Source organism: Rana temporaria, chromosome 2 (genome assembly GCF_905171775.1).
Source record: "Rana temporaria chromosome 2, aRanTem1.1, whole genome shotgun sequence".
NCBI lineage: Eukaryota > Metazoa > Chordata > Amphibia > Anura > Ranidae > Rana > Rana temporaria.
Window position 1 is genome coordinate 224,416,121 of NC_053490.1, and position 14,070 is coordinate 224,430,190.

Consider the following 14,070-nt stretch of genomic DNA (forward strand, 5'->3'; position numbering starts at 1 on the left):
CTACTGGCCCCCTGGACCAGTATCAACCTTCCTTGATGACTTCTCTGCCTGGCTACCCTACATTCTTTCTTCTGAACTCCCCACAATTATTCTTGTGACTTCAACATCCCTGTTAACATTAAGGCCCGGATTCACAAAGCACTTACGCCGACGTATCTCAAAAAACGATGCGTAAGTGCAAATATGCGCCGTTGTATCTATGCGCCGTACTCTGAAACCAAAATACGCCTGAAAATAGGCTTCATCCGACCGACGTAACTTTCCTACGCCGGCGTATCGCGGGCACATATTTACGCTGGCTGCAAGGGGTGCTCCCATTGATTTCCTATTCAAATATGGAAATGAGGGAGATACGTCGATTTACGAACGTAGTTGTGCCCGGCGCATAATATACGCGGTTTGCGTAAGTCGTAGTCCGGCGTAAAGTTATTCCCCATATAGGAGGCGCAACTCATGCAAAGGTATGGACCAGGGAACACAGCCGTCATATTTTACGTTGTTTACGTAGTCCGTGAATATGGCTAGGCGTAGGTTACATTCACGTCGTAGGCAGTGATTCGACGTATCTTAGGCAGTTGTTTCGACGTGATTCTGAGCATGCGCAATGGGTTGTGTCCACGGGACGGTGCATGCGCCATTTGTTTTAAGTACTTGTATGACGCTCGGCCCATCATTTGCATGGGGTCACGCCTCATTAGCATGGCTCACACCCACTTCCACCTATGACGGCTTTCGCCGAGGGAACCCAGCGCAGTTTGGGAGGCAAGTGCTTGGTGAATTCGGTGCTTGCCTCTCTGCGCTATGTCGGCTTAGCGTATATTAGGTACGCTACGCCAGCATACATATGCGCCAATGTATGTGAATCTGGGCCTAACACTGCTATTACTTCTAAATTTCTCAGTCTAACCTCATCCCTTGACCTGAAGCAATGGATACAGGTCACTCCATGGCAACACCCTTGACCTTGTCTTCTTCTACCTGTGCACTCCATACCACCTCTCCAACAATCCTCTCCTACTCTCTGATCACCACCTTATTAGTTTTGTTCTCTTCCTGTCTCCACCTTCTCTCCCTCCAACCGCCTAACAGTTACCCATAGAAACCTTTGCCACCTTAACCCCTCTCTTCTCTACTCAGCTATGGATCACCTCTATGACAAAATGTCACCCCTGTCCTGCCCCAACCTAGCCACCTTTGTCTACAACAGCTCACTGTCTTCCTCCCTAGACAAGCTTGCCCCCCCCACTACACGTAGAATCAGGTCTTGACCACTACAACCCTGGCAAACAGACAACACCAGAAGTTTTAGAAAACGTAGCCAAGCTCTTGAGTGTCCGTGGCATAAGACTAAGTTCCAAGAAGACTTCAAACAATATAAATCTGCCCTCCTGAAATTCTATTCCTGCCTCGACACTCCCAAACACCCACACTGCCAAACAGACCTATATTATCACACTCTATAACATCTTTTCATCCAGTCTATGTAAACTCTTCTCTACCTTTAAAACTCTACTCTGTCCTCCACTGTCTCCATCCCGTAATTCACTCACTGCCCAGAAGATCGCCAATCACTTCAAAAATAAGATTGATACAAATTATGTGGAGATCTCTAATGCGCAGAAACCTCCCCATGTGTATAAATACAATCACTACTTCCTTCATTCCCCTCTGCTAGTATTAATGAGGTTGCTAAACTTTTATCCAACACTCATCTAACCACCTGCCCCCTGGATCCTGCTCCCTTGCAAATGCTACGCTCACTCTCTGACAATCTTAACATCCTATGCCCCGTCTCCTTACTTGCCTTCTGCTCCAAACTTCTTGAAAGACTATTCTATAACTGACTTAGTGACCATCTGACCATGAACAAACTTTTTAATCCCCTTTAGTCTGGATTTTTCTCTCCTTAAACTCACAAATTACCTATTAATGGCTAAAACCAACGGACACAATTCTGTACTACTTCTCCTGGACCTCTCTGCTGCCTTTGACATGATGGACCACCCACTTCTCCTAAAAAAACTCCACTACTTTGGTCTCTGTGACTGTACTCTTCGCTGATTCTCATTCTACACATTCCACCGCTCCTTCAGTGTCACTTACAACTCTACTTCCTCCTCTCCTCTTCCTTTCCCTGTCGTGGTCCCCCAAGATTCTGTTCTTGGACCTCTCCTTTTTTTTTATTATTATTATTATTATTATTATACACCTTTATTATTTTGAAATAAGTTTGACATAAGTTATTTTTATTGCATATTTTAGTGATGATGCTTCTGTTTAAACTGAAGCCCACAATATCCACAAATATCCACAGATTTTGTTTCTTTGTCCAAGTTGATGTATACTTTAGGATGACCCAAAGCTCCACCTCCTCCATCGCACGATACAACTCGGTTTTCAGATTCATTAATAGGATGTTGCGCAATCAGGTTAACAGCAAACTGCTCATTCACCTCTTTCTGTTTCCCAAGAAATCTTACTTTCCTGTAGTAATTTTCCTTATATACCTGTCCAGTGTGGGTGACCTTCTCTCCGGTCTAGGACTGCAGAGCGCTGAGATGTCTCCAGATTTGTGTCTTCATACACTCCAAGCCGCGGGCCACACAGCCTAGTGTGCCCCCATTCAGTCCCTTCCCCACGACCCCCGTGACATTAACACAACCCAGCGCAATCCAGGAGGCCGCCATGTTTAATGTATCAACCGGTTGGCTCGCTTCCTCCTTTTTTTAATGACCTCTCCTTTTCTTAATCTATACCACCTCCCTGGATACGTTGATTGCCTCCCATGACTTTCAATATCATCTCTATGCTGATGACACCCAAATCTATCTCCAAAGTAATATTTTGGCCCCCATATCCTATGGCTATCCAGCTCTCTCCACCTCCTCACACATCAGCCTGGATGTCACATTATTTCCTCCCCCAGGTGCCAAATATCAACAGCTCAACTATCAACTTGTCCCCCACACCAAGGGCCAGATTCACGTAGAATCGCGGCGGCGTAACGTATCCTAGATACGTTACACCGCCGCAATTTTTCATCGCAAGTGCCTGATTCACCAAGCACTTGCGATGAAAACTACGCCGGCAGCCTCCGGCGCAAGGCGGGCCAATTTAAATGGGCGTGTGCCATTTAAATTAGGCGCGCTCCCGCGCCGGACCTACTGCGCATGCTCCGTTTCTTAACTCCCGCCGCGTTTTGCGCGCCGTGACGTCATTTTTTGAACGGCGACGCGCGTAGCGTACTTCCGTATTCCCGGACGGCTTACACAAACGACGTTAAATTTTGAATTTCGACGCGGGAACGACAGCCATACTGTAGACAGCAATATGCTTGCTGACTAAAGTTAGGGCACCAAAAAAAAGACTAACTTTGCGACGGGAAACTAGACTAGCGGCGACGTAGCGAACATGAAAAAACGTTGTGGATCCGCCGTAACTCCTAGTTTGCATACCCGACGCTGGTTTACGATGCAAACTCCCCCCAGCGGCGGCCGCGGTTCTGCATCCTAAGATCCGACAGTGTAAAACAATTACACCTGTCGGATCTTAGGGATATCTATGCGTAACTGATTCTATGAATCAGTTGCATAGATAGAAACAGAGATACGACGGCGTATCAGGAGAAACGCTGTCGTATCTCATTTGTGAATCTGGCCCCAAGTTCCTAGGTGTAATACTGGACTCCAAAGTAATATTTTGGCCCCATATCCTATGGCTATCCAAAATTTGCCACCTCAGCCTCCACAACATCTCCAAGATGTGCCCCTTGAGAAACCAATGTCACCACAAAGCTTCTAATCCACTACCTGGTCATCTCTTGCCTCGACTACTGCAACTCCCTCTTCATTGGCTTACCTCTAAATAGGCATTTAGACTTCAGTCCATCATGAACGCTGCTGCCAGGCTCATCTACCTCACATTTTGCATCAATAAAATACATTTCAATTTTCTTTCCACGTATTCAAAAACCGTTTTGCCAAAAAACTTAAAAAAAGACTCAGAGAAAATACCGTGGGGTGTTTTTTTTTCCATATGTGGTCATTTTGTGGGTGTTTCCATTAGGGGTGCGCATCTTCACTGGGCTCACAATTCGATTACGATTATCTGGCATGTCATTTTTTAGAGGGGGGGGCCTAACCTCTTAAAAGTCTGACTTCCTATCCCACTGTCCCGGCCACCTAGGAGGTGACTTCTCTTGCCCTAGGCGGCCCCTCCGTGCCAGCGATCTTCTGGGACACAACACAGGTCCCAGAAGATTGGCTGGCCAATGGAAGAACGCAGTGCGTGCTCGGCCATGAAGCCGTAACTGTCATGGCCAGGTGCCCACAGTAGATTTGACGGCAGAGAGGAGGGGGGCTCCGTGCGGCCGCATCGATGGACCGTGGGCCAGGCGAGTGTCGGTTTAATAAAATTCAGCAGCTACACTTTTTGTAGCATGTGGCTGCTGGGAGGTCAGGAGGGATTAGAATCCACAACTGACAAACAGCCCTGTGAGTTTCACTGTACTGGCTGTGTGCTGACATTTCTCTGGGCTTTGCACATTCCAGCACACTAGGAGTTAACATAGTGGAATGTGCAAAGAGCCAGAGAAATTCCGGCACAGACAGAGCATGTGTAGGAGTAGTCACACACTGCTGATAAAAATACCTGTGGTAATAAATGCCGTTATAATCCATTAAGTGGCACAAAAGACACACAAACTCCTGCGCATGGGTGGATTGTCCGACTGTTAGTCAATATTCCACATGAGAATTTGCACAAAAATCAAAACTGGTAACAGAAGCCTTGCAGCCCTTCAGGGACGGGGAACATCCTAGCAGAGAACAAAGAGAAAAGAAAGAAAGGCACACCAGCCTCGTGTATTACCGTTTGACAGTTTAATAAATAAATGAAAAAACATAAAACTATTTACAAACGAGATAGTGTAAAAGGCTTGTCAACAACGGTATGGTAATGGATACCCCTCGAGCCGCAATCCCGGATGGGGGAGAAAAGAGGTGTGTCACTGCCGGCTGACGCGTTTCAAGACTACAGAGGCCTCTTCATCAGAGCTCAGCAAGCCTTTTACACTACCTTGTTTGTGAGTAGTTTTATGTTTTCTCATTTATTTATTAAACTGTCAAACGGTAATACACGAGGCTGGTGCACCTTTATTTCTTTTCTCTTTATCCATTAAGTGGCCACTGCTGTAATGTGCTTTTTAAAACATATGCAGATTCATACCTCATGTCTCCATGTATATATAACTGTATATGCCCCTCATGTGACTACATGGTCCGGCCTGCCTCTCTCCTCTGAAGTCTCACATCCCTCCTGACGTCCGTTCTCAGCCCCACCCACCATCTGTAGCTAAACAATTATCAGATCACAAGAGAGGCGGGTGGGTCTGACGTCAGGAGAGACTTGAGACGAGGGATGTGAGAGGAGAGAGGAGAGAGGCGGGCCGGACCATGCAGTCACATGATCAGCAGCATATACAGTTATATACACACGGAGACATGAGGTATGAATCTACATATAATTTAAAAAGCACATACGGCGGCAGCCACTTAATGGATTCTAACGCGGAATTTATTACAAAATGGCTATTTTAAATGACACGCTAGGAGCAATCTTCCAGGAGGGGCAAACCGATTATTGGGGTTGCATGCATCGATGCAGCATCGCGGACCGTCGAATCGCGATGCACCGATTCGACGATTATATTCAACACCCCTAGTTTCCATAGTCCTGATTCTCCAGGGCCTCTAAATATGTGATATGCAGGCAGGAATTTAGATGCATAGTTTATGCCTGAAGGTGCTCTTCAGATGTTGGGCCCCACTAGGCGGTTACACTTTGAAAAAGTTACAAACATGTGGTATTCACATACTTTGTGGGAGTAGCAGAATGTTTTTTTTGTAGTGTAATTCTAAGTATGTTTATGCTGTGTATAAGAAATAACATGTCAAAATGACAAGTTTAAGAAAAAAAAAATTGTTTTTACTTTCACCTTTCTTTAAAAAATTGTGGCAAAAAACACAACTTTAAAAAGCGCACCATGCCTCTTACTAGATACCTTGGACTGTCTATTTTCCAACAAGAAAACAAATGCAAACATTGTTTTCCAGTAAATTACCAAATCTGAATATGAAGTCCAATGTAAGAAATAGCCTTTAACTCTTTTGGATCTCAGATGCATAGAAAAATTGACATTAAAATTAGTTATAATGTATGTATGCTAAAATTGGATGTGGGTAGAGTTATTGTTATGCAGGGGAGGGGGCATCAGAGTATTGCAGAATGGGGGGCTGCTGAAGCTGGTTCTTGTCTTTAAAAGTAGACCAGGGTTCCCCAAGGAGGTGAGGAAAGGGTGCTGCCTGGAAGCATATGTTTATTTTTGCTGTTCGATGTGTGGTACTTCCATAGAGCATTATTGTGAACTGTTAAGTATTTTACAAATTTATTATTATGCCAGTGAGAGCAATGGGGTCTGCTCTGACAATCACCAGAGGATTACAATTTTCACTCATCTCTTATGTTAAAGATAAGCCCAATGATTTCACATGCACTTTGCTATGCATTTAAAATTTAATCAAAAGGTACCTTAGCTCCTAGCTCATTATATTCCAGTTTTAATGCAGTCAGCCTCTCATCAAGATCTTTTGGGTTCTCGGTTTGCTGTTTCTGAACTATTTGACGTCCAGTCTTTATCACTGTTTCCACTTCAGATTTGACTTCACTTAAAATTTTATAAAGTTTCTATAAAATAGAAAAACTGTTATTATTTTGAGGCATCTGAATTGCTATTAATCACATTAATAACCCTTAACATTGCATGCAAGTACTGTATACTGTATACATTGTTAGAAAACATGCTAGTCTAGAAATCGTTGCCAAACATAGTTTAAAGCCTATTCCCACAGTGTACCCTAAAACAATTATACCAAGCACAAATAAAATCCTTTCTGTGTAATAAATGCTCATGCTCATGGTCACAGTTGATTGTAGCCATGCTTCATTCACAGACGGTTTTATACATATTGCAGCAAATTGTTTACATTTATTATACTATATGCAGTAAAACCTTTCAGTGGCTACTCCACCTCATGGTTTATCCCTTATTCTAAAAAAACTCTTAAAAAGCCACTGCAACATGTTGGAGTTGGTTAATTGGTTGAGACAATTTCTGTAAAAAAATATTCCCCTATTCTTGCAGGTTGAAGCAGCATTGCTGAATTCATTGATATAATGTAATAGAAAACCCAGAAGCGAGCAACGTGCAACTTTGCATTTTTAATGTTTGGCTTCACCTGTAGTTGTAGTATTGCTCCATATACAATTTTTACTGAGGAAAGTGGGGGCATCTTTCAAAAATATGTACAGGGCAAAATAAAATATAATGTCAGCAAGGAGCACAACCTGTGGTGATAGTTGGATTGGATTCACCTAACAGGCACACACTGCTGCTTGTTTAAGGCTGTTCCATGCTGATATAATAAAGCAGATGTCTACATCATATCTTAATATATCATAATCATGTATCATAATCAAAATGTAAATAAAAAAAAAACAATGCCAAGATTTGTATCACATTTTTACCAGGGAATATACAAAATGTAGCAGCTATTTATGCCATGTACCAGATTTTGGGAGTGAATCATCAGCAGAGCATATTTAGGTTTGATGACTTTTAAATAACACCAAAACTGTTTAGAGGTGTTTTATGTACTACAAAACCTCATAATCTCAACCACAAACATATTTCCAAAGATTAACATTGGTTTATGTTCTGCAATAAATTTAAATACCATCATTAAACAAAATGAGAACGTACAAATCAGCAGTTCTATAAAAATAATCCTCTTCATATTAGACAAAATCAATTCTTTATGGAATATGCAAAAAATATTGGATAAAGACGGTAAATCTCAAATCAGTCAATCTAATTTTTGGTCTACTTTCGAAAACAGTAGAAATTAATAGAAATAATAATATTAATAATGCATCAGGTAGAATAACTGTAATAGGTGAATTTTTAATAAAGTTTATTGCTTTTTTTTTTGCTGAGGGCTGCTCATGTGCATTACCTAACAAAAAAAAAAACTTTACAAAATTTTAGTATATTACTTCAAATCTATAAAATAGTATTGATTTAACATCAACAATTCATAAAGTTTTAATTAAAACAATCTACATAATCTACCACTTGATTTGCAGAGCCACAGCGTAAAAAGGGAGATGGTATTTTAAACTCATCCTAAGCCTAAATGCTTTGCATAATTTACCCCTGGCTATGCTTACTGGACCCTTTAATGACCTCACAAACAAACAGATTAAATATACATTTGTCGTCCGCTGCTTCATTAAGCACAATAATTGAGAAATACACTAGTTAAAACCACAAAGTTTCATATTACAATAGTATATAGGCTGCAGCAACTAAGGATTTCAAATGATAAGAATATGTATACAACGTGTGTACATTATATTCAAATGCTATGGTCCGAATTATTATACAAATAACTACCATGGTGAACTGTTGGATCACGTTAAGCGATCTGAAAGCGTCTTTTAGAACTACAAATAAATAAACAGGATGTAACAAAGATAAAGTGTTATCATGAATAAAGAGATATAACATTGCTAATGCCAGCAACAATATATCAATTAGGTGTAGATATTGGCACAGGTCATTTTATCATTCACTACAATTTTCGTTTTTATTTTAATTTGTAAAAGAATTGTAGGAGACAAAGACTGACAAAGAATATGTGTGTATGGATAACAAACGTTTTAAACATAAATGCAAACAGAACATTCTAACAATAAAATACAGTTAGCATAATGATTGGTACTTATTACAGTCCCTGTTCAATGTCTATAATAGTAACAGCCTGGTTGATGCCAAAAAAAAGTATTGTTACCGAATGCTTGCATTGCATTTTGGTTTAAATTTTTCAACAAGGTTAAGAGTCAAGATAAAATCGCTAAAATATTTGCTCATACCTAGGCAAGTCGAATCTCTAACCAATATTGTTGCTACACTAAATAATACATTTGAATAGCATCAACTGTTCCTTATTGTATCAGAATTAAACCTACCATGCAGTGATCCAGTTGCGTTTGGACTGCATCCTGCTCAACACTCTCCATATCCAGAATTGGTAAGTCAAAGGACACTTCATCCAAAATTCTTTTAGATTCTATAAGACGCTGTTCAAAATTTGCTGGTTTTTGAAATAATCTAAACTTAGTGGAAACTTCTTGTAGTTTTTTCTGGAATATTACATAATACAATATAAAGCATATAGAAAAAAAGATGTGAAATGCAAACAAATAATAAAAAGCATTTATTAAACCAGTCACATGTTCCTGTGTTCATCTACATCTTCATGAAATCACAAACATTGATAATTTAAAGCAATATATTTGAAAAACAGTTTTGTCTTACTTTACTTTATCTTATTACCTAGTGCTTTGCCACAAAGGACCAGATGTAACTACCACCGGAACATTCACATCTTTGAATGCTCAAGTTGTGCTTAACCACTTAAGGGCCGCCTCCTGCACATATGCATCGTCAGAATGGCACGGCTGGGCACAAGCACGTACCTGTACGTCCTCTTTAAGTGCCCAGCTGTGGGTCGCGCGCGCCCACGACCCGGTCCGAAGCTCTGCGGCCGCAGGACCCGCGGACCTGATCGCCGCCGGAGTCCCACGATCAGTCACAGGAGCTGAAGAACGGGAAGAGGTGTGTGTAAACACACCTTCCCCGTTCTTCACAGTGGTGCTGTCATTGATCGTATGTTCCCTGATATAGGGAAAGGCGATCAATGATGTCACACATCCAGCCCCGCCCCACTACAGTTAGAAAAACATATGAGGTCAAACTTAAATTTTTATTGCATGTTTTGCTGTGAAAATGACAATGGTCCCAAAAATGTGTCAAAATTGTACGATGTGTTCGCCATAATTCCGCAGTCATGAAAAAAATCACTGATCGCCGCCATTAGTAGTAAAAAAAAAAATATTAATAAAAATGCAATATAACTATCCCCTATTTTGTAAACGATATAAATTTTGCACAAACCAATCGATAAACGCTTATTGCGATTTTTTTTAACAAAAATATGTACAAAAATACGTATCGGCCTAAACTGAGAAAAAAAAATTTATATCTTTTTTGGGGGTATTTATTATAGCAAAAAGTAAAAAATATATTTTTTTTTTCAAAATTGTCGCTCTATTTTTGTTTATAGCGCAAAAAATAAAAACCGCAGAGGTGATCAAATACCACCAAAAGAAAGCTCTATTTGTGGGAAAAAAAAAGAACACCAATTTTGTTTGGGAGCCACATCGCACGACCGAGCAATTGTCAGTAAAGCGACACAGTGTCGAATCGCAAAAACTGGCCAGGTAGTTCTCAATGAACTACCACAGCGCTGTGGTAGTTCATTGAGTCTCCATGTCAGGAGTATAAGCTTAATTATAAGGATGTACTGGCAAGCCTATACACTGACTGTGTGCAGGAGACCTGCATGGCATCAGCGATCTGCTGATTGCTGGTGCAATTATTTCAAGGCTCCTAATACAAAAAATAATAAATATATATATATTGTGAATTTGTTTTTATTATTTAACTTATCCTGTTAGTCAAGTGCCAGCTTGGAGGGATCAAACTAGTTAGGCTTTGATAACCTAATACTGTTCATATTCAAGTGATTGACAATAGAAATTAAAATATTCTCAATCTCTAAAATAACACACAGGCTGAAAAAGTTGAATTACAGTATGTACCCTCTTTTACATCTTTACATATATTTAAAGCACTGCCTGTATCTCCTACTTTTAACAATATTAAAATACTTACCTGAGAAATTTCAATCTGCAATAGAACTTTTTTAGACATTTCCTTTCCTTGGATTCTCTTTTTCATCTCATCCAAACTAATCTCATGGCTTAATAACTCCGACTGTATTTTCTAATAGAAAAAAGATTAGCATTAGGTTATGTTGCATACAGTATGTATTATCTAGAAATTAGGTAACAACTAGAAGTAACAATATAGGAAGTAAAATGTTGACATGGGAAATTGTTTTGTAGAATTGTATTTTATGAGATTTTTTATAAGTGTAAAATGTATCCTTAGTTGTTTTAATGTATAATGCCTCAAACACCAATGCGAAGGTAGTTTATTGAGGGTGGATCTGAATAGCTGTATAAAAACTGATTGCATTGTTTGGTTACATTTGGAATGTAGTCTACGTCATATGCTCATTGGGCTCAGTGGGAGCTTAAAAGAGAATTTTTTTTTAGAAATCATACTTACCTAGGTGGATGAAGCATTGGTCTGATGCTGCATCTGTTCCCCACCAGCTCTAAGTCTGAGAACTGAGCAATCAAAGACCACTGATTGCTCAGTTCTTAGTGCTCTGTGAGCAGAGAGCTGGTGACTGACAGTCACCGATCTCTGCTCCTCCCCCTCCTCCCCATGCTCCCTGGAGTGCTGGGCTGTGGAGGGGGTGGGAGTGGCTGACTTAGACTCTCAGTGGCTGAACCAGGGGCCAGTCCAGGTCGTAATCTTTCTCTAGCCTGGATAGGCTCTGTGACGTCAGCCAACAGCAGGCTTCAGCTCACTGTCGGCTGAATATGGGTCACATGAGTACGAACTGCACTCCTGTAATCCACAGGAGAAGTACAGCCAAATGAGCTGTGACTGTACTTCTCCTTTAAAGGTGCATGTAGATATTTATTATTTATCAATGATGCATTTGAAAGCAATGCTACTATAAACATAAATTCAAATTCAAAACACAGCTAAGACTATGTTTCCCCTGCTTTGCCTACAATTAAAAGGGATCTCAATAGTACCCTTTGCCTCTAAAGCAATGCAATGTAGTTAAAATGAAGCCTCTGAAGTGTATCCTTACCATATTGTTAAAATAAATAAAAATATGAAGAAATTATGGTTTGAATGCTTGAAGTTATTTAAATCTCTAATGTAGAAAGGAGGGGGGGGGTAATAAACTAACAGTAGTAACTTTTTGTTACCAATAAGGTACCAGCAACCATGCTTGGGTTTCTTTTTAGTCCCATGTGGCTCAAGTCTTCCACGAAAGTCTTAGGCCCCGTACACACGACCAGTTTCCTCGGCAGAATTCAGCTTCCGACCGAGTTTCTGGCTGAATTCTGCCGAGAAACCCGGCCGTGTGTACAATTTCGGCCGAGGAAGCCGACGAGGAGCTCGGCGAGGAAATAGAGAACATGTTCTCTATTTCCTCGTTGTTCAATGGGAGCTCTCGCCCCGCCGAGCTCCTCGGCGGCTTCAGGGCTGAACTGGCCGAGGAACTCGATGTGTTTGGCACGTCGAGTTCCTCGGCCGTGTGTACGGGGCCTAATACCCAGCAGTTTTTAGTCTAGTTATTAGTATGTGTCACAACTGATGAAAAATCACCTACCAATTCTATCTACTGTACGTATTAAACCGCTTTGATAAAAGGAGCAAATATAAATCACTCTTTCTAACAAAAACTATTGATTATTATTAGCGTTACATCCAATATTTACATTAGATCTACATCCTAGCAACATTTAATCTTTCATCTATACTTTTACTTCATCCTTTATAAATGAAGTTCTTTACTTGATGTATTTCAGAAATAACGATTTCCAATAAATTGTAATATCTACCAAATATTGTATTTAAACTGTAATTAAATAAATCTAGGATGTACACAAAAAATATTGTTGCTTTGGAAACCTCAAACAAGACACAAGAGAAAACTTTTCACAGTAAACAACATTTTTGCAGCATATAAAGTCATTTCTACTAACATTATATTTTGTGTATTTTCCTGATATCTCCTGTACCTGTTAGTAAATGCAACATATCTATTCTGAGTTTTCTGAATAGTGTTTACACATTATTTGATTCTGATCAGAGTAGCAAATATAGCAGTCGGAATCAGAGCTGGTGCCTAGGTATGCATTGTGGTCTGTTTATTATTTTCTGACTTTTTCAGTTTACTGAGTCATGTATTCTGAATTTGTAGCCTCTTCCAAAAGCAATCACCGCTTGTCAGATAAAATGTATAATTCAGTATGACTTTTTGTCTTCTTGGTACTATTGATTTAGCTTACCCCTCATTCCCTTTTTGATACGGTCCAATAGGTTTATTTGTTATGGAAGTGCAAAGAGCCAATATGGTGTGCTAAATACACTTTGTCACAGCAACCGATAACATTTCAGTTTCTGACTGGTTGTTTGGAATCATCATTTTTTGCACAGCCTTTCTAAATATGCATCGTTATGCGTGCATACGTGTGATGTGAGACCATGTTGTTTACCTAATATGCTAATAATTATCACAGGGTACTTATAATTCTTGGTTTGAACCACAGTAACTTTTTCTGAAAACAATTCAGTCACTGGCCTATGGGAATGAAAAAAATAAGTTCTATCTTTACTTTTCTGACCCATATGGTTTAGGCCAAGAGTTTTTAGAAGAATTTGAGCCAGAGTCAGAAAGACAATTAGCATTTTCAGAAGAAGATTATATTAAAGGGTTAGTTAGCCTTTAAAAAAATGTTCTATGTTCTTGTAAAGGGGACCAATGTAACTAAAATGCACTATGCACAATATAAAAATTCAGTGACCTTCATTACACTCACCCCAAGAAAGGCTGTTATTTTCGTTCCTTATTTAAAAAAAAACACATTTAGAGTATTGTCCTCTATCCCAATCTAACTTGGTACTGATAAATGATTCCTTTGTGTGACAATCATTCCATGATTGAAAAAAAAAGGGTGAAGGTACAGCGCAATAAAACTAAAACTAAATGTGAATTGAAAACCTGCACGGGAAGCGCAGGTTAATGTAGGGGGTAATAAATTAATAACACTAAAAAACAATCAATTAAATATGATCAATAGTATTGAAATAATATATGAGAAATAAAACAATATATGTGACATATCATTGAAAGATATAAATAAAAAAAAAATGTTTTGTATTGTTAAAACTTTTTTTTTTAAATAATTATGGTGCCGTATGATTGGGTGAAAAAAGTCCACAGGTAATGGTCC

General features: G+C 39.8%; 1 protein-coding gene across 1 annotated transcript in view; it reads right to left on the bottom strand.

The window, feature by feature from the left end:
• DMD (dystrophin) overlaps window positions 1–14,070 on the bottom strand; it is a 2,981,380-nt gene that overhangs the window by 1,734,174 nt on the left and 1,233,136 nt on the right. Inside the window, exons 31-33 of the mRNA XM_040336499.1 lie at window positions 10,856–10,966; window positions 9,088–9,261; window positions 6,589–6,744 (exon numbers count right to left, since the gene is read on the bottom strand). Coding sequence (XP_040192433.1) covers window positions 6,589–6,744; window positions 9,088–9,261; window positions 10,856–10,966 — 441 coding nt within the window. The remainder of the gene's footprint in view (window positions 1–6,588; window positions 6,745–9,087; window positions 9,262–10,855; window positions 10,967–14,070) is intronic.